Raw genomic sequence first — 27,232 nt, 5'->3', positions numbered from 1 at the left:
CCTTAAGATGCCCTAATTGCAGCCGTGGCCAGCATCCTTACCCAGCCTCTGTCTTCTAAGCAATCCGAAACCAGTATCCTCCAGTATATTCAATGGGCTTGCTCCCAGGAAAAGGTATTGATGATTGCACTTTATCAGGCCCAAATGTGTCAGAAGTAACATTTAATTATTTTACCCTTTCTGCCCATCCCCAAAGCTGAGACTCTGCACTTTAGTTTCTGAATTGTCCCCTCCTTGCCACCCCCCACAAAGACAATGCTATGGTCAGTTTTCGTAATACTGATTCTTAATTTATGATTTTAAGGTATGAGATTTTATTGCAAGTGTTTTATTGTTCTTGCATTAAATTGAATTAATTTTAAATTTTATATAAGGATTGTGTGTGTATATATATGTATGTATGTATGTATGTATGTATGTATGTATGTATGTACGTACGTATGTACGTACATACGTACGTATATATGTATGTACGTATGTATTTTTATATATATACTAGCAAGAAAGTCCATTGCAACCAGGAATGCAATGGGCGCTAGGACCCAGGGGACACCGGCAGGTGCAGATCTCTCTCTCAGCAGGAGCCATAGGAGGTAAGCAGAGCTCCTTCTAGCAGTGAAGCAAGGGTCGTTAGCAGTTTGGGGCTCATTTGCAGTTTGTCTCTGTCTGTCTCCCATGCAGCAGGAGCCATAGGAGGTAATCAGGGGTCGTTTGTGCTTTGGCAGGGCTCTGAGTCTCTTTGTGTCTCTCTCTGGTGTCTGAAACCAAAGTGGCTAGAGTCCAGGGAAGGAGGGCGGGAGCTGGAGAGGGAGGGCCAATCAGGCTGGGCAAACCCTATTCCATCTCGGAATGCCAAGGCACTCTCCACTACCCAGGGCTGTTTCACAGATATAAAGAGGAACAATGGATAAGGCACACACACACACACACACACACACACAGACACACATGCTTCAGTGGTATGCTTTGGCAGGTATACACTATATTTTATTTCTTTTGTACAGTTCTGATGTAAACTGCAATAAGGGTAAGGGCAATGTGGGAGGAGAAAGGGGCGGGGCGAGTCCAGAATAAAAACTCGAAGGGGCCAATCAGGAGTCACGAAGCAGCTCCTGATTGGCCCCTCTGAGTGTCAGTCAGGGAGATGAGGGGGCTGGGGGAAGAGCATTCGCCGCCAGAACAGCAGCAGTCCCAGAGGTGAAGCGCCTGGGACGTGGTGGGCCTGCTCCTTTCGCCGTGCCAAAGCACAGACCTCGGGCAGGGGGCGAGGGGCTGGGGGGAAGGCTTTTCCCCCTTCTACTGAGCCCACCCCCCACGCTACCTTCCACCACCGCTAACCCACCCACCCATCCATCTCTACATCGCCCGCCCACAAAGGGACCTTCTCCCCCTTCCTCCCACCCTGCCCCGTTTCAGCCCACCATCCTTCCTCCCTTCCTGCTTTCCTTCCTCCTAGCATTCTCTTTGTCCTTGCTCCCTTCCTTCCTCAATTACTCTCTCTCCCCTATCTGCCTTTCTTCCTTCTGCCCATCCATTCACCCACCGCGCTAGCGCCTGCTGTATTTTGCCTACAGCGGGCTTAATATCTAGTTTTGAATAACACTTTGAACACAACCGTACAGGGAAGATATCAACAGTTTTGGACTTCTAACATTGTGAACATAATAACATTTTAACAAGCTGAACTGTGTAACGCTCAGCCGTTAGCGACTGGACCGTAAGTGCTGCTTTTGTTTAATGGATGGCCAGCCCTATATTGTTATTTGTTGGTGCAATTGGTCATTGGGAGCAGGCTTGTTGAGTCAGCTTGGTGTAGTGGTTAAGAGCGGAGTTCTAATCTGGAAAGCTGGGTTTGATTTCCCGCTTGTCCCCCACATGCAACCAGCTGGGTGACCCTGGGGCCGGCCACAACACTGATAAAGTTGTTTTAACTGTGCAGTAATATCAGGACTCTCTCAGCCTCACCTGCCTCACAGGGTGTTTGTTGTGGGGAGAGGAAAGGGAAGGCGATTGTAAGTTGGAGACTTGGGGTAGAGAAAAGCAGCATATAAGAACCAACTCTTCTTCTTCTGGGGTGGTGTTGATCCTTTGGCTTCAACCGAAGGGTTGGCAGAAGAGCTGTTTCAGTTCTTGCAGGGCTCTGATCTCTTCTCAGAGCTCATTCCACCAAGGTGGGGGAGAGGACAGAGAAAGTCCAGGCTCTGGTTCAGGCCAAACCACCTTCCTTATGGCCAGGGATCATTCAGCTTGTTGGAATTTGTGGAGCGTGATGGTCTCCAGGTAGGGGGGAAGCAGGCAAGCAGACCCTCAAATATACAGGGCCTAGACCGTGTACGGCCTTGAAGGTGATTATCAAGACCTTAATCCTGATCCGGTATTCAATCAGTAGCCAATGCAGCTGTTGGACCATGTGCTGAAAGTGGGCGCTCCAGGATCTTCCTGTAAAAACTGTGTTTTAACCACAATTTCCTAAGTGGGGTGATCTGGAAAACTAATGAAGGAATAAAATAAACAGCAACTGTATGCGGAAATTAAAAACATGCATTAAAAATACACGCGCACTTTGCATCCCCGTTTTATGAGCATTCATGAACCAAAAACGCACAACCCGTGGAAAGGGGGGGGGGTGCCGAAATGAATCATCGCCACCCTTGTTGTTACTAGATGTGGACTATATCTTGTGAACCGCCCCGAGCCAGCTTGCAGGGAGGGGCGGCCTAGAAAACTAATAAAAACAATGAAAGAAATAAAAAATAAAACTGCATGCAAGGGGAAAGATAATTCCCTCTGTCTTAAAAATCCACGCAGGCTCCTGCCTCCGTTCTGCAACGTCGCGTCTTGCGCACTTCCACACTGGAAACGCGCAACCCAGGGAAAGAGGCACTGTGTGTGTGTGTGGGGGGGGGGCGGAATTAACCATCGCTGCATCCTTCCCCCCCCCACCCCGGCCAGCGCAGGGAAAAGGGGGCGGGGCGGGAGGGGGAAAGAAAGGTGCCTCGAGGACAATCCCTTCCTCGCGCCGCCCCAATCACCGGCGCCGCTGCTGGCAGCTGCGCGCGCCGCGGCGCCTGGGACTTGTAGTTCCCCTCCGCCTGATTGTAGCCATTTTGTGGTGCGGGGAGGAGAAAAAACTACAACTTTCCCCCGCGAGCAAGGGCGATTCCTCGGGCGACCCCTCCCGCCTCCGGAGCTGGCCGGCTGCTCGTCGCCGTCGCCCTCCTTCTTCCCCCGGCAGGCGAGGCCGAGCGCCCGGGACCGCGTCCGCCGCCGCCTTGCGCGCATGCCGAGCGGGAGATGTAGCCGGACGAGACGCGGCGTTTGGCTCGCCAGGCGACGGGGGGGAGGAGGCGGCGGCGGAGGAGGAGGAGGCGAAGGAGGGCGGCACGGAGGACAAGCCGAGCGGCGGCGGCGGCGGCGGCGGAGGCAACGAGGCGGGGACCGTCCGCCAATTGTGCGCGCCGGGATTCGTGGTGCCTGGGGGCGGCCGCCGCAACAGCCCCTGCTGCGCTCGGGGCTCGGAGGCGCCGCCGCTGTTGCTGCTGCTGCTGCTGGTGCTGGTGCTGCTGCCGCCGCCGCCGGGCGAGGACGGAAGGGCTCCGCGGCGGTGAATCTGGACTTGGCTCCTGCAGCTGCGGGGATGCCCGCGGAGTGAGCGCGAGCCAGGGATTTTGCGCCTGCCGCCGCGCTCCGAATTGAGGCTTAAACCCTAACCCTGCTCCCCCCCCCGTCCTTTCTTCCTTCTCTCCCTCTTGCCTCCCCCCCCATCTGTCTGTCTCTGTGTCCATATATATATATAGACACACACCCCAACATATATATATTTCTATACTATTTAAAGAGAACAATCGGGCCATTTAAAGTTGCTGCTGGAGAGCTGCTCTCGTCGCTCGTGGGGGAGGACTGAAGCAGCAGAGACTCGCACAGTGTGTCGTGTGTGTGTGTGTGTGTGTTTGTGTGCGTGCAGGCTTCGGCGCTGCTGGAGTTGGCTTGTGCTGCCGCAGGAGAAACGTGACTTCCAACATTTAAGGAAAAAAAGATTATTGTTATTTTTTTTTTTGCAACATCCCTCTCTCCGCCGGAAAACATCACCCCTCGATTCATCTGTCCCCCCTTCCCTTCCCAAAATGTAAACTACACCTCGGACACTACGGGCCTACAGATCGCTTTGGAAGAGAAGGGAAAAGGGGGACATCAAGGGCGTCTGTATTATTATTATTTTTTTGTCTGTTTAAGGGCGTCAAATTTCCATCATGAATTTTCCTCTTTAAAGTGATTTCTCTCCCTTCTTCCTCGTTTGCTTCACATTCGTCTTTTCTTCTTCTTCTTTTTTTTTTTTTTGGTGTGACCCCGCCACCCAACATATTTTGGATTTATTGCAAGGAGAATTGCATTGTGTGCGAAGAAAATCGGATTACAAGAAACCACTACAAACAAGAAACAACACAGAAAGGATTTCCCTTCTACCCCCCCCTTCCCCTTTCCCCCCAAATTGGTTGCGGCTTTTAATTCATGAAGCAGTTTCCCCCATTTGCAATCCGAATTTGGATATCAGGATGAGCAAAGAAAGACCCAAGAGGAATATAATTCAAAAGAAATACGTAAGTGGTTTATAACCGTATCGTTTGTCTTTTTCAAAACGTTCTCTGAAATGCTCGCGAATGTCAAGTTTATGGGGTAGCGGCGGGTTTAAAGACGACCCAGAAACCGTGTGTGTTTGTGTGTTTTCCCCCCTCGCTTGGAAACGGGGGCGAATCTCAAAGAGGTCTTTGGAATTGGCCCTTTCCTTCCCACCCGAGCCAGCCCCAGATCCGTGTAGCGATCCCCTCGCGTGAACAAATGTATTGACCTCAAATGACACAATCGTAATCTAGTTTTAGGAGACGAAAGACGTGCAGCTCTCGGGGGGGGGGGGGAGGAGGGATGGGGGGGGGGTTGCCGTCGCCACGGATAATGCCATGGAACTGCTTTTCTTGCAACGGATTGACTTCGCATTTCCCCTTGCATGCAGATGGTCGGAGGGTCTGGTGTCATGGATTTTCGGGGGGCTTTCGGGAAGGCGACGTCTGGGCACGGCTTGCTTTTTTTTTGCGGGGAAGTCGTATCCCCCCCTCCCCCAATCCAGTGTATGTGATCTTTGGTTGGCGAGAGCACCGAAGCAGTTGGGGGGCTCGTGTTGCCAGGAATGGGGACGGGAGATTGGGGGGGGGAGCACGGCTCGGCGATTCGGCTTGCCTTCCTCGGCGGCCAAAGGGCTTTAGCGCCCAACGCCGGGCTTTGCAGCGGGGAGAGAAGCCCGGCCGTGCTCCCCGTCGAGTCGACCCCCTTTAGTCTCTGGGCAGAATGGCTTGGAGCAGGGGTAGTCAAACTGCGGCCCTCCAGATGTCCATGGACTACAATTCCCATGAGCCCCTGCCAGCAAACGCTGGCAGGGGCTCATGGGAATTGTAGTCCATGGACATCTGGAGGGCCGCAATTTGACTACCCCTGGCTTGGAGAGTCAGTCGGGGCTTTCTGTTCTGTTTTTGCCTGGGAGGACGCGGTCGGGTTAAGTTTGGCCAAAGCCCCGGCGGATCTGCAGGAGACTAACAGGGGACCGATCCCCCCCCCCCCAAAAAAAACCCGACGTGATTTAAAAGGTTTCGATTTTTTTTTTTAACATTGGTGGTTTTTAAATAGGAGTTGCGTGCAGATGACGCACAAGTTCGGTGCCATCCGGGACGTCTGTCGTGTCGGAGAGGGGGACTTTCCGGTGGGGGCGTCCCGTGTCTCGGATTGGGGGGGGCGCGCGTGGAAAAGAGCTTCCAAATCCGTGCTCCGTTGTTTGCAATGGGCGTTTGGGGGAAGCCACGGAGCAACCCTCTCGCCTGCCGTTTGGGCCTTTAGGAAGACCGCATTCCGCGGCGACGCAACCTTCCCGGGAAACTTTAAGCAATTCCCCGAGCCTGTTTACTTATTAAAAAGCACACACACATCCGCATTGCAGAGGCGCCGAGAGAAGTCCTTAAGCACGGGAGACTTTAAAGTGTTTTGCTAAAAAAAAAAAAAAAAGGAGGAGGAGTTGGGGGGGGGAAGGGCTGTTGCTGGAGGGAAGCCTTTCCTGGCGGAGCCCGCGAGGTGTGCGCGTTAAGCCGTGCCGCAAGACAAAGCGGAAGGAAAGGGGTGGGGGGAAAATCCTGAATAGCACTGTTGGCGTTTTGTTTCCAAATGCCCCAAACCTGTTCCAAGCCGTTCCACTGGCGAACAATACCCTGCTGCTCAGCCCGTGGAAACTGGCTGGGAAAACTACCCTGTCTCCTCTCTGCCCCCCATAAGTTTTGGCTCGTTGGGGAGATCAGGCTGCGGGGAGGGAGCATAGACGTGGGCTCCTCTGCCCTTGCAGGGAGCCGTGCTAGCAAGCAAGCATGGCTGCTGCTTTGGCCCTTTCCCGGCATCCTCGGCTGGGCGGCTTCCTCCTCCTCCGCCGCCGCCCCCCCCCCCCCCGGTGCATCTCCGCAACAGGTTAAGGGCGCTCCGCACCGCCTCGCTCGTCCGCCCACCCGGGGCCGGGTTCTGGTGCGGGGCTCGTGACGTCACAAAGCGCCGGGCCTGGCCCCGCTGGAGTCCTCGCGGCCCCGACGTTCCGAAGCCCCCGCCCCCCGCTCTGTGACGTCAAGCGCCGCGGAGGGGCTGCGAGGGCCGCTTGGCGAGCAGGTGTAGCGAGTCTCGGCGTCGCTCGTCCGCCCGGGCATGCTACCCGCGGCCCTTCCGGCTCCGTGACCTGGTTTAGCTTAATCGGTTAACTCTGCAAATAGACGCTTACCTTGCGAGAACTCCTGGTGCTTCTGCGCCCTGATCCTTCCAGCCTAAGGTATTGAGGGTGACGCCGGCACCCTTGCACACGATCCAATAAATGGTCTTGCCCTTTGGCCCTGGACGAGGCAGTTGCCCGGTGCCTTGGAAGCCTTTGGCTTGTGTGGAAGCGGCCCCCAAAGAATATTCCTGTCCTTGAAGCTTCTGCCACCCCCCCCCCCCAATGGTGCCACATTGTGTGTCCAGAATCCTAAAGTTGCTTTTGACTCAAGGTGACCCCGTGAAGGTGTCCTCTGAAACGTTGTGTTGTTAACAGCCTTTCTCAGCCTTGTAGTCAGCCCTGTCTGCCTTCATGGAAGCCGGCCATCTCCTCTTTTTCTGCTGCCTTCAGTTGTTGTTGTTGTTGTTTTTTGCATCAATCCCTTTTCAGTTGACTCTCATCAAAACCAGAGAAGTTTTCCTTCTGGGTGCTCAGAGCATGGTCTTGTTAAGTTCCACTGACAACTGAACCTGTAGAAATTTAATCAGTCCCTTCCTTGGCCCATCACTATTGTCCACTTGGAAGCTCTCTGGAATTTTCACAGGAAGTACGCCTGGCCTCGATCAGGGTTAGGGCCCTTTTGGCCTTGGCCCCTGCCTGGTGGAGTGAGCCGAGGGCCCTGATGGTGCTGACTCGGTTCTGCAGGGCCTATAAGATGGAGGTTTTATGCCGGGCTTTTGATTTGGGCCAGGCAGAGGAAGATCTGGCCCTCCTCCGATGCTCCAATATTTAATCATTCCCCAGATATATGGCAGTTGGCTGCAGGCTTAGAAAAGGGTGGGGGGGGGTATGAGAGGAGGGTGGGAGGGATTTTTTTTAATTGGTTGTTTTATGGTTGTCTGAATGTATTTCATTGAATGTTGTAAACTATCGCGCGTGAGCTGTCTCTGAGCGGAGGCCTAGAAATTAAATTAATAATTAATAATGAATAAATTTTACACAGAGTTTTTTTTGCATCATATACTGCCATATCCTTTTAAAATTTGGGATTGAACCCAGGACCTTCTGCTTGCCAGACCGATGCTCTCCCAGGGAGCCCCAAGCCCTTTTGAAGCCATCTGTTTCAATGGTGCTTTGAGGATGTAGTGTTAGGTTCTTCCCACTGTGAATGGTCTTCTGGCATTCCTCTGTATTTCCAAAGTACTTAACGTTAAATGCAAAACTGTTTTTGTGAGTCTTGCTAGTTGGCATAGTATAGAAACATTACTGGAGGTTGCCGTATCATCTGAGACCTGACCCGTCAGCCGTAATACAAGTAAATGAAATAATTTTCAAGCTGGTGATGGCAAATGAACAAGTTTATTCCCCCATAAACAATTCCTCAAACTTCCAAAACATCAAAACAAACTCCTAGGTATTTTTTCGTTTTCGGTATCTTTGTCAGCGATGTAAGATACTCTTTAACCTTTAATAATAGGTCCTCTTTAAATGGATTCCTATCATATATCAGCAGCATGAAATCTTAGTCCTATGGTAATATGTATACAATTCAATCTTCAGCACCACTGAGGGTAAATGCTTTTTAGTAGTGACCCCATCTGAGATCACCAACTTACCCTATGAGTTACAGTTCAGTACTTGGATGTAAGAATATTTATATCCAGAAATGGGTGAGAAAAAAAAATGGCTTGGATTGAACCCGCTTTCTTGCTGGCGAAACGGTGGGCCATGGGACATGCATGGACAAAAACCATACAAGGTGTGGATCGTGGTAAGGAGGGGGAGGAGATTCAACCCATTATGAGAATCTGACAACATCCCAAATTTTGAAGCGAGCTGTTTGTCTCAGCAAAATGTTCCTCAAATATCCTGGTATTCCACTCTGGCGGAAGCAGTTTGTAGCCTGGGGTCTAATGTCCATGGACTACAATTCCCATGAGCCCCTGCCAGCAAATGCTTCTACGGTAAATGCTGGCAGCAAATGCTGGCAGGAGGGGCTCATGGGAATTGTAGTCCACGGACATCTGGAGGGCCGCAGTTTGATTACCCCTGGTCTAAGCAGTTGTCTCTTTTCCTGTCTTAATGGGAGCTTCCTAATGGAGAATCCCTGTTTAGAACGAACCTTTTACACACTGTCCTGTGCTGTTTCTTATGCTGGCTGGCTTGAGAGACTAGAACTGTTGGACATTTATGTATTGGTGACTAATACAGGGCAAGAAGGCCCTGTAGTGCACTTGGCTGTTTGGCCAGTAGAATGTCATGAGGTTTCTTGCTGATGCTGAAGTTAGAGAGCATTGATGCATTGACTGCTCACCCTGGGCCTGCTGAAAAGCAGTCAGGTGCTTCTTTAAATAAAATAGCATACGTTTTAATTGGAGATCCACTTAACGAATACAGGAACAGAAACAATTGTGTTCATGCATGACTTCCTGTGTTACCAGGGGTGAACTAAATATTGTTTCCATTTATAGTGCAATAATGCATAGTTGGAAGGGAAAACCCATAGATGGATAAGCTCTGTGTTCTTTCTCTCTGAACTTTTAATAACCTATAACTCATTCCGGTAACTGCTCTGTTTCCCAAGCATTTCACCATCCAGCGTGGTTTTGGGGTTTAGAATTTGGTCCCTAACAACACCAAAGATGCTTAGTCCTTACATGTTGTGAAATCCCCCTGATTAGTGCATTTCCTGTATTGAAAAACGAACCTGTTGCTTGGAAAGTCAACCTGTCATCTGTAACTGACGGAAAGTTGGAGACCTCCTGTGATGTAGGCCCTTCTTCTTAACTGTTAACCTTTATGGCATGTAAGATGCTTCCAATATGCAGCATCACCATTTTGTTTGAAAGGGGCAAATCAGAATTTTGATGGACATGTGCCGGTGCTGAAAAAAAGTGTGTTGTACCTTTAAGACAAACCATTATTGTGTGTTTGGGGGGGGGGATGTACTTTGTGCATTGTGTTCTCCCAAGGTGGATTGCAAAATAACTATTGAAGGAAGCCTGTAGTATTTGAACTTAATGGCAACCAAGGAGACCTGCGTTTAAATTCCCACTCGGTATTTGACCTTGGGTGGGCCTAGTCACTCTGCCTGACTTACTCACAGGGCTGTTGTGAAGATAGAATGGGGGCTGGGCAGAAATGGTGCTGTGACAAATAAGTGTACATTGTAGCCTGGTTGTATAAGCCACTGGGACCTTTTCCGCACCAGGAATCCGGCCCAGTGCAGCTCTTGTCTGGTCGTGAAGCTGATTTCCACTTCTGGATCCCTGTTACTGGGTAAGCGTTGTGCCAGGTTGGATTTGTGTTGCGGAAAAGATCAGAGTGTACCTAAGTGGTGCCCAAGTCTTATAGAGTTGGGCTGTTGGGAAGCAAATAACTTCAGCGTTGCCCAGTCATTTTGCCTACTGTCGGTGTTGCAGCATGGGTGTTGTTTGTACCTGCAGTGTCATTGTTGAAAGCAAACTGTGGGATTTGAACCTGGATCTGAGCGCGGTGTTGTCTGTTAGACAAAGTTAGATCTTAGTATTTTCTGGCATCTCTCCAGTCTGTGGGACAGAAACTTTTGATTTAATTATTTCTGTTATTTCTTTTACGCTATTGATAGTCCACTGCAACTTGTGGCGAATGATGGCCAAGATAAGTGCCTGGGTTTATAAATCTGTTTTGGGGGGAGGGGCAATTAACTTTTAACGACATTTTATAAACCTTATTTTAATGTGCTGTGTTATACCCACAATAAGCCTCTGAGCCAGGGTCAGTCACAATGGTTAAACAAATAAGACTGCTTGGAGAAATTGCCTCAGTACCTGAATTTAGATTTCAGGAGCGGCGAATAGGAAATTGTTACGTTGAAGGGGATTGGGTGTGGACAGAATTCGTATCCAAACCAGGCAACTACATTTTAGGGAGGCTCCCTTCCTGATTTTTGGGTTGGGCTTTTTTTAACAAACTAGACATGCTATCTGTCAGTTTTGTCATATTCTTTCCCCTCTGTGTGGAAGAGCTACGAAGCCAGTCCTTTGGTAGAATGTAAAACCAAAGAATCAATGTAGTGGACTCTTTAGAACAGGGGTAGTCAAACTGCGGCCCTCCAGATGTCCATGGACTACAATTCCCATGAGCCCCTGCCAGCATTCGCTGGCAGGGGGCTCCTGGGAATTGTAGTCCATGGACATCTGGAGGGCCGCAGTTTGACTACCCCTGCTTTAGAAGGTGCCACAAACTTAAACTGTTGGCCAAAGACAAAGATATGGGTAAATGTCTATCTCCCCTTGTCTCCAGGGGTAGTCAAACTGCGGCCCTCCAGATGTCCATGGACTACATTTCCCATGAGCCCCTGCCTGCAAACACTTGCAGGGGCTCATGGGAATTGTAGTCCATGGACATCTGGAGGGCCGCAGTTTGACTATCCCTGTAGGCGATATCAAGTCTTCGAGCAATGACATAGATTGAAGAGTTGGAGTTATGTGGGCCTGCTTGATTCCTAAAACTTAGTGAGGACTTCAGAATTGCCTTCTGTTGTAAACTCTGAAAGCTGCTGTAGACATTGAGCACATCTGGACCCTTGGGAACGTGCTATACTTGTGCTGCATAGCCTCTGCCAGATTCTCATAGCCTTCCTGGCACAAGGTGGTGTGCTGGTTATAACCTGCAGAGCCCTGAACAGCGTGGGCCAGTGCTAATTTCGAGCTATTTTTTAAATAATTTGTTGCAATTAAAATTTTCAGGGATTATTTCGACAGTACAATTACTGCACTGGATTCAAAACAAGAAACAATTTTGTAAATTACTCTTGGTTTAGGAAACTCATTCTACCAGAACTTCCTTAATGCTCTAGGCGTGGCATATTTCAGACTTTTGGGAAAACAGGTGGTCAGGATTTCTCAACCAGGGTTTCTTGACAGCTCTGGAAGAATTTCCTGAATGGGTGAGAGTTCATTAGTTGTAATGTTTTTTTTAAAATTTGTTAAACATTTATTGTGATATGACCATATATGGTCATGTTGACCTCCCAATGGCCAATGATGGAAGGGGAGGGGCCCCATGGGGGCGTGTCTACAGCTATGCTTCCCAACCATATTCTGAATGATTGCACCATTTCCGGGATTTTTCAAAGACTGAAGAGTGTTGCATGGGTTTCTCAACTGTAAAAAAGTTGAGAAAGGCTGCAGTAGGTGAACGTGGAGAGAGCCTTTTAACTCAGCATAATTTAATCTGTAACAGGTTTTAGCTAATTGAATCATAATGTTTAACTTTAGAAAGATTTCCTTAGGAATTTTCATTTGTTTATCCATTCAATGTTGTTGCCCTACGCCTTAACAGTTTTAATAATTGCTTTTGTATTTTTACAAATTATTATTGTAATGTAATAGTAATTGACTATGTTGGAAACCTTTCTGAGCCGGCTGGCCGGGAGGTGCGGTCAAGAAATCTTAACAATAAATAAATTAAATAAATGTGAAACAGGAAGACCTTTATTCAAATCCTTGCAAGCCATGGTATTCTGTTGGTAGACCTAGGACTTTCCTGTGCATAGATTTGGATGCCACTCTGAGATCTTTACCGGAAGAATGGTATATAAAACTGAAAAATGGATGCACATAGGCACTGTATTTTTGTGGAAATAATTTTAAATAGTCACTCTGTGAAGGGTAGAACTAATCTCTCTTATCTCTTAGGTGTGCAAATGTAACCACCTTTCTTTATAAATCTGCATGTCTGTAGAATGCATTTGCAGTGAGGAATTTTGGATTCAATGGGGCACGAGAGCTCTGCAGTGATCTCCCAAATGTGTTTTTGAATCAGAGGAATCTCAGTGATTATAACATCAAAGAGATTGAAGTGATCTGCAAAAAACACATTTGTTTTTAATTGCTTTCCTCCAAGATAGTAGGAAATAAAGACTACCCCTGAGATTAAAGCATAAATCAGACAGCACTTTTCGTTTTGTAGTGGACAGGTGTTAGTGTGAATGTCTGGGTGTTTGATGACTCTTGTCATTCATGTGTAGAGAGGCTTTACATGCCTCGGCAAATATATATATAGAGAGAGACTCTACTGAATGTTGAGTCACTTTAGTGTGATTGCCAATGTTCAAAAAGTAGAGAAATGGATTTTGCAAATGTCCTAAAATAAGTATATATTTCTTCACTTTGAATCATAGTATCATGGAGTTGGAAGGGACCTCCAGGGTCATCTAGTCCAACCCCCTCCACAATGCAGGAAAATCACAGCTACTTGCCCACCCACAATAACCCCAATTTCATGCTCAGATGATGCCTCCCCCCCAAAAAAAAACCCTTGAATCTCTGGCCTGTTTCTCATCTTGAATGTCTGCAAACCCATGTTTGAGCATGCTAGCCTTCACATCTGAATGACAGCTTTCATCCAATTTTGACTGTTTACGTTTGCATAAAGAACAGGCAAAAACTCCCTTCAAAAGCAAGACCAAACCCCCTAAAACTGACATGAAAACTGAGCAGACCAAGGGGTGGGGGGGAAGAGTATATCTGAATGCGATGCACTAAAATTTACCAATGTCGTCTTTTCCTGATCATGGCAAGGGTAATTTGGTTTCAAGATGCTCATCCCTCAGGAAGCCAATGTGGATTGAGCCGGCACTATCAGTGGATTGCAAGGCGCTGTTAAGACATGTCAAGCTCACCCAGCCCATGAAATAATCACATCCTGCCCACCTGTTTCAATAGAAAGCAGAAGAAACAGCCGACACGAATCTCTGGCACATCTACAAAGGTGCTACCAAAAGAAGGCAAGTAGCAAAGGCTCACGCTGCAGTTGGCCCTGTCTTTGTAAAGGCTTGCAGCTCGGACTGTCAGAACACTCAACCTGAATATGCAGCCTTCTTTGAGCCCCCTAATTTCCCTGAGTGCTCGTGGCCTTTAATTTGTACAACCCAGAGAACTGTTTTGGTCTTAGATCGGGGCCTTTGGAATTGTTGGCTCCTCACACAAGCAGTAATGAAGGAGGTTTTATGTCCTTCATGCTTTACAGAAAAGGCAGCCTTAATTGTCCGATTGCTTTCATCTAAACTCAGTTTAGGGGCAAGAAACAAGTTTATTTCCCTTGCTGTCTATGGTTGGGGTTGAAGAGAAGATGCAAATCATGTCCTGACATTTTCGTTCCAACGGCTCTTCTGATAACAATATGCAGTCTTTGTTTCTCTGCAAAGAGGCTATACAGACGCTGGACAATTAGAAAAATCTGGCTTCTGATCTCAGTGTAGTTGGACTCATGGTGCAGTTTTAGAAGAAGGCAGCTGTTCCTTAGTTGTATAGTCCACTTTTATTACTTCTATATATTTTTGCTTTGTTGTGTGTTTGTTGAGCTGGAGAAGTGTGGGTGGGATTGTAAAGCCGTTGCATAACCAAAGTCGGTTTTGTATCTCCGTGCTTTGTGTACTTCTTAATTTCGTAAAGTTCTCCCACTCCTACTGCAAATGCCAGTGGCTTCATTGACATTCACAATTCATTTCCTGAAGGAGGCCTCTAAAATGTTTCTCCCTTTGAGATGCCTTAGAGAACTGAAGCAGCCTCTAAATTGGGAAATGATCATGAGAGTGCTTTGTCCATGGAAGTCCTTCAGTTCCTAAGAAGCTTATTTGAGGATCCTCAACAATAGCAACCATGAGACGTAATGAGAACTAAGCCATGTGCCCTAGAACTTTCCCAGAATCCTGTGCAACATGCCCCAGTTCTTAATCAGAAGTATTTCCCCTAATATCCAGCTGTTATCTTCCCATAATTTAAACCCATAATTGGATAGGATTCACAATAATGGGTTTCAGTTACGGGTAGAAAGGTACCGGCTGGATATTAGGAAAAAAAATTTAACTGCAAGAGTAGTTCAGCAGGTGGAATCAACTGCCTGTTCTTTTCTAGCTCCTTCATGGCTATGCTTTCCAGTCTCAATAACTTTCTGATTTTTTTTGGGGGGGGGGTTGACGTTTCCCAGTTGATGAGGAAGCCAGGGAATAGAAAATCTTCAACCATCTCTATTTCTTTGTTGTCAATCTTAAAGTTGTGTAATTCCGTATTAGTCAAGACTTTAGTCTTCTTAATATTCAGCTGTAACAACAATGAATCTTCATTGATTTCACCAGTAATGTGGTGCCAAATGAATATCTCATCTCAAATTGCTAATTTTTTTTCACTCTATTATTGTTGTTGTTGTTGTTGTTGTTGTTATTATTATTATTATTAGATTTATTTCCCGCCTCTCCCGATAGGCTCGAGGCGGGTCACAACAACTAATCCCATTAAAATTCCCATTAAAACATCAATCTACTAACATGGTGGCATTCATCTAAACCTAATCAACACTCTACATTCATCTAAACCTAATCAAATTTGACTTAGAATTTCTTCTTCATAGAGATTGGACAAGGAGATAAAATGCATCCTTTCCCAAACCTTTGCCAGTTGGAAACCATTTTGCTTTTGCATATTCTGTCCTAATAGTAACCTCTTGTCCAGAGTACAGGGTGCACATAAAACAATCAGATGTTGTGACATTCCCCTTTCATTTAAAATGCAACTGTAGCTTTTCATGAGCCACACAGTCAAAGCTTTGTTGTAATCTATGAAATACATGCTGATTTTCGTCTGAAATTCTCTTGTATGCTCCAGTTGCCAATGTAAATTGGCAACATGAGCTCCATTTCCTCTTCGCTTCCTGAATCCACCTTGCTTACCTGGCATTTCTTGTTCTGGATACGATGACAGTTTTTCTTGTAGGTTTTTGAGCGTGTGGAATTAATGCAATGGTCTCATACTTGCTGCTATCTTTGACATCTTTTGTTTCCTTTTTGAATTGGAAAGAAAATTGAACATGTCCAGTCTGTGGGCTGTTTGGTTTTCCATATTTGTTAGCACATTCTCGTTAAGATTTTGAGAGACTGTTTCCATGACTTGGAATAGCTCACGATATCCCATCCAGTAACTGTAGTATGTTTCCCCCAATTGCTTTCAATGTAGCTTTCATTTCGCTTTCTAAAACTAGGTTCCTTCTTCAAAAGTTTCTTCTTGGAAGGAATCTGTCATGCTTTCATTTCTTCTTTATAGTACTTCAAGTGCATTGTTCCCATTTTTTTCTTTATTTTGCCCTGTTCAGTTAATGTATCTCCATGTCAATCTTTCGGCATGCCTAACTGTGCTTTAAATCTCCCTTTGATATCTTGGATCTTGTGGAACGGATCTCTTGTTCTTCCTTTTTTTGTCGCTCTCTTCTATTTCTTTACACTGGTCATTATAATAGTTTTCTTTGTGTCCGTGTGGATGTCGCTGGAACGCTGTATTTAGACTTCTGATTCTATTCCTGTCACCTGTTACTTTTGCTTCTCTCACTTTTAAGTAGCTGCCTTTAAACAAATCAACTGTTTACCAGATTGAATCCCAATCTTTTAAAATTAGCGAGAACTCTTAACATTTTCTCTTTGTTGAGAATGTAGTCCATGCTTTCTCAGCCAGGATTTATTTATTTATTATTTATTACATTTGTATATTGCTCTCCCCTGAGGCTCAGGGCAATTCACGTGGAATATTTGGTGAAACCCTGGCGTTTCTTGACGGCTCTGGAAAGGTTTCCTGAATGGGTGGGAGTTAATTAATGTTGAATATTTTAAAAACCAGTTAAACATTTATCAGATGATATTGACTATATATGGTCATGTCGACCTGTATCACCTACCTTCCAAAACGGCCAATGATGGGCCTGGAGGGAGTGGTGGGAAGGGGAGGGACTCCAGATGGGTGTGTCCACAGCTATGCTTCCCAACCATATTCTGCACCATCACGCTGCTTCTGGGGTTTCTTGAAGCCTGAAGAATGTTTCAGGGATTTCACATCAGTGAAAAAGTTGAGAGAGGCCAATGTAGTCCGTGGTTACAGATCTACCTGAGAGGGGGAGGGGCTTATGGCTACCTGTTCCTCAGTTTCCTTGACTAGCCATCTACTAGGTGAGGCCTGCTGGATTGCCCTGAACTTTATTGCCATATCTGCTGGTGGCTTCTGAAAGTGGGAGTCACATTTCCAGGGACATCTGTGGTGCCCTGCTATGTGTTTTGGAAGAAGAGGAATTGGCCATTGTTCAAAGTTTGTAACACACATCATTTTTAGAGACATTTCATGGTCTGAATTAGGATTTTTATATGTTTTGGTCTTCCAACTGCAAAATGTGTTGAGCTTGGCATTGGAAGCTGGGGTTTTCAGCTACGGACAGCAGTAGGCATAACTTTTAAGCTCACGTGTGTGCCAAAACAATTAAATTTGTTGAGCTTGCGCTAAAGGGAGAGGGGGAAATAGGACTGCTCATATTTCAATGTGAGACGTGCCCTGCTCAAGGCAAGTTTCAGCTCACAAAATTCCTATTCTGATTAAGACAATCTAATCAGCAGATAGACCCATAACTTTCAAGTGCCCTTTGTCTCGGGTTGAATAATTTTATGGGAGGTCTTGGAATGGGAAGATTATTTTGGGATTTGTGTTGTTTAAAGCTGTAGTTCCCCGGATAATGGTATTCATTTTCTTTTCCTCTTGCTAAATGACTCACAGGTTAGTTGGCAAACATTTAAATTTTTTGACGTATCTGAGCCTTCATAGCAAATGTGGATTGTGAGATCACCAACATCGGGTTGGACTAGTCCAAGTGCATGCTCAGTTAACCAACTGAATGGGCTGTTTTGGTCTAGAGCAGGGGTAGTCAACCTGTGGTCCTCCAGATGTGCATGCACTACAATTCCCATGAGCCCCTGACAGCGAACACTGGCAGGGGCTCATGGGAATTGTAGTCCATGCATATCTGGAGGACCACAGGTTGACTACCCCTGGTCCAGAGGACTAGACCCTATTACTTTCAACTTGTTGGTGCTAAATCTGGTGGCAAAAATCTGATTTCTTTAGAGCTGTGGTACAGAGTTGGCAATGGTCCCCCTTATTTCCAAGGATTTTGGCATGTATTCTAGGATTTTTTAGACGAGCCTTTCTCAATATCTTTTACAGTTGAGAAACCCCTGAAACATTCTTTCAGGCCTCCAGAAACCCCAGAGGTGGCACGATCATGTAGAATATGGTTGGGAAGCATAGCTGTGGACATGCTCACCCAGGGCCCCTCCCCTTCCCACTGCCTCCAGGCCCATCATTGGCCATTTTGGGAGGGTTAACAGGTCAACATGAGCATATATATGATCATATCACCTGATAAATGTCAAACAAATTAAAAATATATATATTTAAAAATTCCTTTGGGAAACCCTTCCAAGGCCGTTAAGAAACCCTGTCTTAGACCTTTTGGAATCTGCAAAGGGGTTTTAGAAATTCAGGGGACTCTCCAGAGTGGTGGAACAGGAAATCCAACTAACTTTTTGGGTGTGCGCAGAAGCATCTGGCTGCATGTGTAGGCTTCTTTGGATCCAGTCTATTTATTTTTTCAATTTTCCTTTCCTGTGTTTGAGTGCAGCATTTAAAATGTAATTAAAAGGGATTGCTGATGTGTAATTTGAACGGTTCCTTAAATCTATACTTAAAAGTACAACACAGGTCAGTAGGTAATTTTGTTGCTGCACTGTTGCTCCGAATATTGGGAAGGCGTTTGGGGATCTATGAGCTTCTTGTACTGGGGCACACTGGTGGTTCCTTCGACAGCCCAACCATTCTAGTACTTAGAAAAAGGATGTTTCTTTATATTCAAATTATATCTACACATTGCTTTGAGCACTTACACATGCTGGCAAATCAACTTGCATTTTATGAATAAGATAATGTTATTAGAACACGGGGCTCCACCTGCAAGCTAGCAGATCAGCGCTTGCGGAATGATGCTGAAGATGTAAATGGAAGATGAGCACAGATGGAAAGAGCAGAAAGGAAGTCATAGAGTAGCACATCAAGTGAGCTGGTTGGTTCCTGGAGCCACAGAGGGTCCTGTGGTAGCAAAAGAGTCGAATGTTTATGTCATAGCATCGGCCATCATGACCAACTACAACACAGCTTGAAGCAGGCAGTTGTGCTTCCATTCCTAAAGAAATCTATTTTGGCCCCAGGAAAATTAAATTACGACCAACCAGTCTCAGATGCACCATTTGTGAGCGAGGCAATTGAACAAGTGGTGGCTGGGCAACTGCAGGGATTCTTGAAGAAAGCAGATTATTTGGATCCAGACCATCCAACTGGCAGATTGCAGGGGGGATGTGGAAACCATGAATGGGGGCCTGGAGGCACTTCTGGAATGGATGAGAGCTGGCAAGCTGAAATGTAAGGCTGACCAAGCCAAGATGTTGCTGGTGAGGGGAGGGTCTGACCCAGGAAATGAGTTATCCCCTGTTCTGAATGGGGATTGCACATTCCCTAAAGGAGCAGAGTAGCAGTTTGAAGGGTGCTCCTGTTGGATAACCTATTGGCATTGGGGGCTAGAGGTGCCTTTCACCAGCTTTAGCTGGAAGCTGTGATTGGTGCAGAATGCTATGACCCAAGTGTTGACTAGAGTGGGTCATAGGGATCATATTTCTCCAGTCTTTGTAAAAAAAACTTTTTTTCATACATATAATGAAGTTTAGCATAAATTTTTGTTTTTACTACTGCCTGTGGGTGAATTAAATTTATTTATTTACTTACTCGCCCATTTATTTATTTATTATACCAAATAAGCACATGCTCAAATTATCCAAATCTCAGTCAGTCAGGCAGACTATAAACACATAACATAGATCTCACTGAGTCAGGTGGATTATAAACAGAAGTTTAGCATAAATCTTCATGTGTCAAGTGGATTATAAATAAATACAGAGCTTAGTTTTTCAGTGAAGTAAGCAGCTGCAGAAAATCATATACCCTACATATTAAAAGAAATAATTTAATCCATACCAAATTCAGCATTTTTGTTTTTACTACTGCCTGTGGGTGAATTAAATTTATTTATTTACTTACTTGCCCATTTATTTATTTATTATATTTATATTTATATACCACCTTCCCCTGGTGGCTCAATACCCATGACTTGGATAGCCCAGGGTAGCCCAGTTTTGTTGGCCCTGACTAGTATTTAGTTGGGAAACCTCCAGGGAATACCAGGGTCATGGCATGGAGGCCATGGGTTATCCCCTGGCCACAGAGGCCATGCCCTGGCAAAGCATTTCTGAACAACTCATGCTGTGAAAATCCTGTAGGGTCTGCATAAGTCATCTGTCTCTTGATGGTCCTTTCTATTGCCCACTCAATAAAGAGGAAGCAAGCTTGAAGAAAATTATTTTGTGGCTGACTATCCCCTTCCCAAAACATGCAATATACGGAAATCTTCCCTGTCAACATCGGGTACCATATTTTCCTTCGCCATTTATCAGTTTCAAGAGCCTTTTCTTGTTTCTGCTTGCATGCAATCAGCATTCTAGCAGCTGTAAATGAATTCCCCAGTAAATAAGTCTTACTGATTGCTGTACCTTCTGGCATAATATTTGCCGGCATCTAATTTTAGTTTTATATAAAGAGTTTTTCTTACAAATTCAAATCTCTTACACCAGAAGGCTGTTATGATTAGGCGTTGCCATTAAATATGCATAAGAGACCCATCATACCTTTTCACACCTCCAGCCGTGGACTGATGTCAAAGGAAATGTTTAATTTAACCTGTCTGGTGCCAAATCCCATTGATATGTGAGCTTAAGAATGTTCTCCCTTGTAGCTTATGTCACTGAGGTTTTAAAAAATACTTTTATGAATTCTAACCCATTGACTTCCATATATTTCTGTTAGCAAATCCCTTCCCCATCTTTCTTTATACATGGAAGTTATCAATTCTGCACCAGAAAGTATATAGTAAACAAATGCTACTTGATTTATTGGGCTATATTACCATCTTGATTTATTAGGCTATATTAGGATTGGCTCAAACTTACGGGAAGATTTTGGTAAGTTTGTTTGCTCTGTATAAGGCTTCGGATTTGTATGCATATCACTCCAGTCCAGATTTTTAATCTTTAGTGTGCCATTTTTCTTCTAAGTCTTTTTTTAATTTATAGTGCTTCTCTTTGGATTGTCATCATTCCCTCTCATTGCTAGCTGCCGTGAGACTGCTCTCCTATGTCCAGATACAGCACACCGGATGCTCGACCAGGGATCCCCAACTGGAGTTCCAGGAAACCCTGGGGTTATGTGAGAGTTTCCCAGGGGTTACGCACCTTTCTCCAGAAAGGTTACGCATGTTTCACTAGAAATCACTGGAGCCCACTTCCCCTATTGCTCTACGGGCCTAGTCTCTTTTTCTACAGTGGAAATGATAAATGATTGATGGATTGGCTAGCTCCTGCATCTTACTTCCGCACCCTCTTCTCTGAAGAGATGCAGGGCTGATCCTGCGTTGAGCAGGGGGTTGTACTAGATGGCCTGAATGGCAACTTCCAACTCTATGATTCTAAGAGGTCAATCACCACTTCTGGGGTTCCTTGAAGTCTCAGAACTATTTCAGGGATTCCTCCAAGCTTGAAAGTTTGAAAAAGACTGTGCTAGACTCAGACTGCTGTGGATGGCTATTGTTATTGTGTTTTCTTCAAGAACTTGTAGAGGCAGCTGGTTGGCTGCTGTCAAGAGTGTTGCTCTTCCTGCATTTGGGCTTGATCTCCCAAGTCCATTTTTATGATGGGAGTAAGGGGAAGGGACCATTGTCTGGTGTAGTATTCTCTTGCATCCAGTGGTAGGCTCTTCCCCTTGGTAACAGTCCATATTGGCATGATTTTTGTGAATTCTCTACTCCAGATATCCCTTGTGGTGTTTGAAAGAGTGTAGTATATTGATCTATAAGTACATTAAGTTTTGGAAGTGAGTAAAAGAAGTGTTTCCCCCTGAGCTAGTAGTAGGTCTTTTGTCTATGTCTGGGCCCACTGCAAGTTGTTGTATATCTATCTTGCTTGGAATCCATAAAAAATCTAGAACTTTCCTGGGATTTGTAGTATGGGGTGACATGTCAAATTTAAAATTCAGTTTACTGGAAACCATTGTTGGCATTTTTTTCTCTCCTAAATGAATGTTATGAGAATCAACTGTTGATTATCTGAGATAACTATATTTTCTTATTTCTAGAATGAACTAGATTTCCTCTATTCAAAGGATTGACTTTCAGAAAATTATTGCTGTTCTTAGTCATCTGGCCTTTTTTGTGCTAAAAATGTAAGCTATAAATTGTGAAACAATAAAAACAGGTACCATCTACACAACACCCTTTGTATTTCACGTAATGGTATGTCGAGAGAAGGAAAATCCTGACCACAATCCCTGCCTTATTCATTGCTTTTAAAGTTACAGTAAACTAGAAGGCTCCCTTAGATGTGGGTTTGGAACTTCCTCCCATCTGCATCCCTAGTTTGTGGTTCTTTGCTGTTACCCCCCTCCCCTCATCGTGGGGTAGCCCCTCTTGTGGAAGACAGCACATGTTTGGGTAGTCTGATAATTTAACTGCAGCCATTTTTATTCATAATTCTGTTTACAACATTGCTATGCCATCTCTTTGAAGTCCTGCATCCCTATATTCACATATTCTGAAACATGCCATCAGTGTTGTTAATAACAGAGAGTCAGTGGACCCCATAGCACCAAAGAGATGCAGTAGACTAAGACTTCAATCCTGCTTAAGTGATACCTGAGCAGACATTGTGGAATACCAGAAGCTGGATTAGATAGACCTTTTTAATTGCTGGATTTTTTGTACCGCCCCTTCCTACAAGTGGGCTCAGGATGGTTTCCAACAATAATAAATACAGTAATAAAACCACAGTTTAAAACATAATTTAAAATCCAGTCTTCCTTTCCCCACTCACCTGGACATCCTCCTGCTACCCGAATTGGAGATCATATAATGTGCAGTATACATGGGGGGGGGGGGGGGAGAGGGAGTGAACAAAGAGGAGGGGGAAGCCCATCTCTTTAAAGTTGATTGTGGTCTCAACCATATGCCTGGGGGAAGAGTATGGTTTTGCAGGCGATGTGGAACTTCAACCACTGTGTCAAGGCCCAGATTTCTGCTGCCAACTTGTACCCTCCATGGGATCCCTGTAAAGACCCGGGTATCTGCATTCTATCCCAAAAGTAGATAGGCCTTCTCTTAGGGCCTCTTGCATAACCTTATGGTTCTAGTCCCCTCCCCATTCATATATCTGTTCTTACTCAGTCAAATAAGGTTGTTGAATTATTTCCTCATGTCTTAGATGATCCCAGTGTATTTCCCTGGGTTCACCTCGTCATGTTGAGTCAGAAGTAATGATTATACATCATTAAAATCTGCCTAAAGATGAGTGTCCGTGTTAAAGTGTATACCAAATTAATTACTTAACAACCTGAATATGCATATTGGATAGAATCCGCCATATGTGTGCTGCCTCTTTCCCACCCTAGGCGAATGCTTAAAAAATGAGAGGCAGTTGTCTTGAGTTTCATCCTGTGTTGCAACCCATGCTCCCAGTTGGATCCTTTGAACTTCCCCTAAGCCAGTTCTTGGTTTGCTAAAGACAATGGGGTGAGCTGAGCCATTGCGCCATGAGTTTTGCAAGAGCATGGTGCGTTCAGTTTGGACACTTCGCCTAAGGGACTTCTGAGTTTAATGAAGGAGCAGTATTTCAGCTGATCTCCCGGGTGTGTTCAAATTGGCCGTTGTGAACCACGGAGTATTCTGTGCTGGATTAGTTCTTCATAGATGACCTTTCTATATTAAAGTTGATCTGATTGATGACATTATTCATTAAGAGAGAAAGCTGGGTTTTTATACCCCACTTTTCTCTGCCAGAAGGAGTCTTAACGCAGTTTACAATCCCTTTCCCTTCTCCTCAAGAGACACCTTGTGAGCCTGATGGGGCTGAGAGCTCTCCGAGATAACCGTGACTGGCCCAAGGTCACCCAGCAAGCTTCTTGTGTCTCAAAGCGACTTCCAATCACCTTCCTTCCCCCCACAACAGACACCCTGTAAGATAGGTGAGGCTGAGATAGTCCTGAGAAGACTGCGGCTGGCCCAAGGTCACCATGTTGACTGCATGCCTCTCTAAACAACTTAATGTTGCTTTCCCTCCCTCTCCCCACAGCCGACTCCCCTTTGAGGTCAGTGGGGCTGAGAGAGTTCTGAATGAAGTGTGACTGGCCTAAGGGCTCCCAGCAAGCTTCATGTGAGGAAGAGTGGGGAATCAAACCCGGTTCTCCAGATTCAGATATGCTGCTCTTAACCACTACACCAAACTGGCTCTCAAAAGGAAAGAAAACATATGCTGCTTCTTCAAGCACAGCTGTCAATTAGTGGTGGGCTTCTTAATCTCTTTCGGGCGTACTGTTGGGCAGTGCTCTAGTGCAGTGAACGCTAGCGCAGGGGTAGTCAAACTGCGGCCCTCCAGATGTTAATGGACTACAATTCCCATGAGCCCCTGCCAGTGTTCGCTGGTAGGGTCTCATTGAAATTGTAGTCCATGGACTTCTGGAGGGCCGCAGTTTGACTAGCCCTATGCTAGAGTGTAATCCGGTACAGTGATGTCACCTCGAGGTTGTGGTGGAACTGATGTCACTGTAGTATGTCATGGTAGCCCTGCTCTCCAGAGACCTGCTTCAAGCTGCTTACACCTAAGAGAATAAAACAAATCCACGAAATGATAACCATAAAAACGGAACAATTGAAAGACAAACGCAGAAATAAGCAGGCCGGGGGGGGGGGGGGAGCAGGTAAGCGATTAGCAAAACAGGTCAATGCCATTAAAGCAAGCCAGATAGAACATAACCCCAGCAGCTGCTTTGGGGTCAGAAAAGCACCGCTAATGGGAAGATGAAGATTGAGATACTTAATTCTTTCTTCGCCTCCCATTTTTCTCTCCCTACCTGGCCATATTACAAGTGTATGTGTTTTGTGTGTGGTTAAACCTGCAGTTTGACCTTATTACAGTCTTCCTCTTGTCAAGCTAAGCGTTAATGTATTGATTTATGGTAATTTGGAGGCTTACCTCTGTTGCTACGTGATGCATACTATGATTTATTTATTAATATTTATTGTTTGTTTGCTGAATTTATAAGCTGCCTCTCATAAGCCTGTCATTGAGGGTGGTGTACAACGTTGGAAAAAAGACATTGTATTAAAACCAATAAAAATAGCTAAAATTGCTAAATTACTAAAGCTAACATTAAATGTCTACAGAGTTTTTGCCACAATGGACAGATGTAGGTGGAGATCCCACCCTATTGGGGAGGCCCATGAGATGTTCTGATCTTCCATATTGGCCTCAACCACATGCCTGGCGGGAGGGCTCCGTCTTGCAGGCCCTTTGGAACCGCGTTAGCTACGTCAGGGCCCTGATGTTCCTGGGAGGTCATTCCACCAGGTGGGGGCCAGGGCCAAAAAGGCCCTGGCCCTGGTTAAGGCCAGCCACACTTCTTTGGGGCCCAGGATAACCAGTCGGTTGACTGTAGTCGAATGCAGCATTCTCTGGGTGATTGAATTCAGGCATTAATTTTTTTCAGCCTGCATACTCAACTATAGATTCACCTCTTGGAGAATGCACAAAATGAACGTCTGCTACTTGTTAGCTTTCTTGTCAAAATAATCCTGGAAAATTGGGTTTGCATAGATGCGACCTTCTGCAAGAGGCCTCCTCCTGGCCTGCTTTTTTTCATGTTGATATTAAAAGCATTTTTATATTTTAGACTTGAATGGGCAGCTATGGCTTCAGCGACCTTGGGTTGAAAGAAAAAAAGCCCTTAGCTTTTAAAATCTCTTGTTTCGATTGATGGTTACAACTGAGATAGGCCTTTTTTGCCCCTTGCCTGCTCTGCAGCATTAAAAACCTGTAACCAATTAACACACAGTACCGTAAAACCTCTTAAATATACATTAAAAATGCTTACAAAAGCTAATTTTGTTGGGAGGAGCTCTCTCTCTCTCTCTCTCTCTCTCTCTCTCTCTCTCTCTCTCTCATCTGGAATATTTTGCAATGATGCCTACGTTAACAATGATAGTCTTGCTGTATTGTTGAGAAAAAGAGGGCTTCTGTTCAAACCCAGCTGGATTTCGGGCTTAATTCATTGCTTTATGGTGGGATCACCACAGCTGCTATGGGGTCCTTTACAAATGCAAAAAAGCTGTCAGTGTTTGTTTTATCCAAAGCATAAGCGATGAGGCCATGTTGAGGAATCTGTTCCAACATGCAGCACGCATGCTGTAGGCATTGTTTTAGAGCATTACTGTTTTATTTTTGAACTTTAAAATAGCTTGACACCCAGTATTGTGAAGCAGGGGTTAGATGGGTCAGGGATAAGGCCACTTTTAACAACTTCCCCCAACATTAACCACTTTCCTGAGCATCCGTCTGTTGTCTGGAAGTCTTGTGTTTTGACCCCATTCTTACCCACAACAGACACTTTTGAATGTCTGTCAACAGTCACAAAATTTCCTGGGAATATATTGAAATTAGCAACTGTGTCGCATGGACGGAGCCATCTTCAGCCCTAGCTCACCTCCCATTAGTCCTTGTTCCTCTTTATGCTGACTCTTAAATGAAGTGTGGGTGTGCGCTATGGGTAGGAACCAGTTAAGACTGTGCAGAGTCTGGTTTTCTTCTCAAAGGATCCTGGGAATTGTAGTCCTAATGAGCTGGCAGACAATCTGAAAGAAAATTGGCTCCCTCAGCACACTGCTTGTTTAAATTTAACTGACTTCAGCAATGCCTCTCAGTGAAAGGTTCCTGTGGTGGTGTACAATGCAAACAATAGTTGACAGTAAAATAGTCCAGCAGTTAAAATAATCTAAGAACAATGATCTAATCTTCAAAAACTCCAATACAGCAGCCAGCAGCGAACTGTCAAGACAATAAAACAATAAAGGGTAGTCCAAAGGCAGTGGAAAAAAGAGGAAAGAACAAAACACACACATTTCAACCGAAAAGCTAGGGTTGTGAAATTCCTGGAGGTTTTGGGGGAGAAGTCTGGGGAGGGTGGGGTTAGGGGAAGGGACTTTAGCAGGGTGTATCAGCCCCCCTTCCAAAGCAGCCATTTTCTCCAGGGGCACTGTCCTCTGGAGATCAGTCGAACGTCTGGCCATTACCTCCTGGAGGCCAGCAGCCCAATAAAAGACCCAGGAGAATGAAATCATCTTCACTCGATATTTACTCAAAAAAAGGAGGCTCCGGGTGAGCAGAAGTAGGTATGAATAGAACAGTTTATTCTGATGTAAACTAGAGCAAGTAGAGCTGGCTTCATCAGCTGCTTTAGAGCATGGAGCCTCTTGAGCATGGAGGAAGCCCTGAAATATTGTTCATGTTTCAAGGAACCCCGGAAGTGATGACATGCCCTTCACGAAACTGGGCTCAGACATTGATTGGCTGGCTCCCGCATCTACTCGGGCGATTGGTGACCACTCCCATTCTGGAGAAAGAGACTTGGTTTATAGAGCAACAGGGGAAGGTGGGCTCCAGTGACGTCTAGTGATGTCAGCAGCCAT

At 45.6% G+C, this 27,232-nt stretch overlaps 1 protein-coding gene across 1 annotated transcript in view; it reads left to right on the top strand.

Annotated features, from left to right (window-relative positions):
• Positions 1-3,082: 3,082 nt before the first annotated feature.
• The window catches only part of JARID2 (jumonji and AT-rich interaction domain containing 2), a 246,656-nt gene continuing 222,506 nt past the window's right edge, over positions 3,083-27,232 (top strand). Inside the window, exon 1 of the mRNA XM_077353275.1 lies at positions 3,083-4,598. Coding sequence (XP_077209390.1) covers positions 4,554-4,598 — 45 coding nt within the window. The 5' untranslated portion in view covers positions 3,083-4,553. The remainder of the gene's footprint in view (positions 4,599-27,232) is intronic.

Source organism: Paroedura picta, chromosome 9 (assembly GCF_049243985.1).
Source record: "Paroedura picta isolate Pp20150507F chromosome 9, Ppicta_v3.0, whole genome shotgun sequence".
Taxonomy (NCBI): Eukaryota; Metazoa; Chordata; class Lepidosauria; order Squamata; family Gekkonidae; genus Paroedura; species Paroedura picta.
This window is presented reverse-complemented; position numbering and strand designations above follow the sequence as displayed.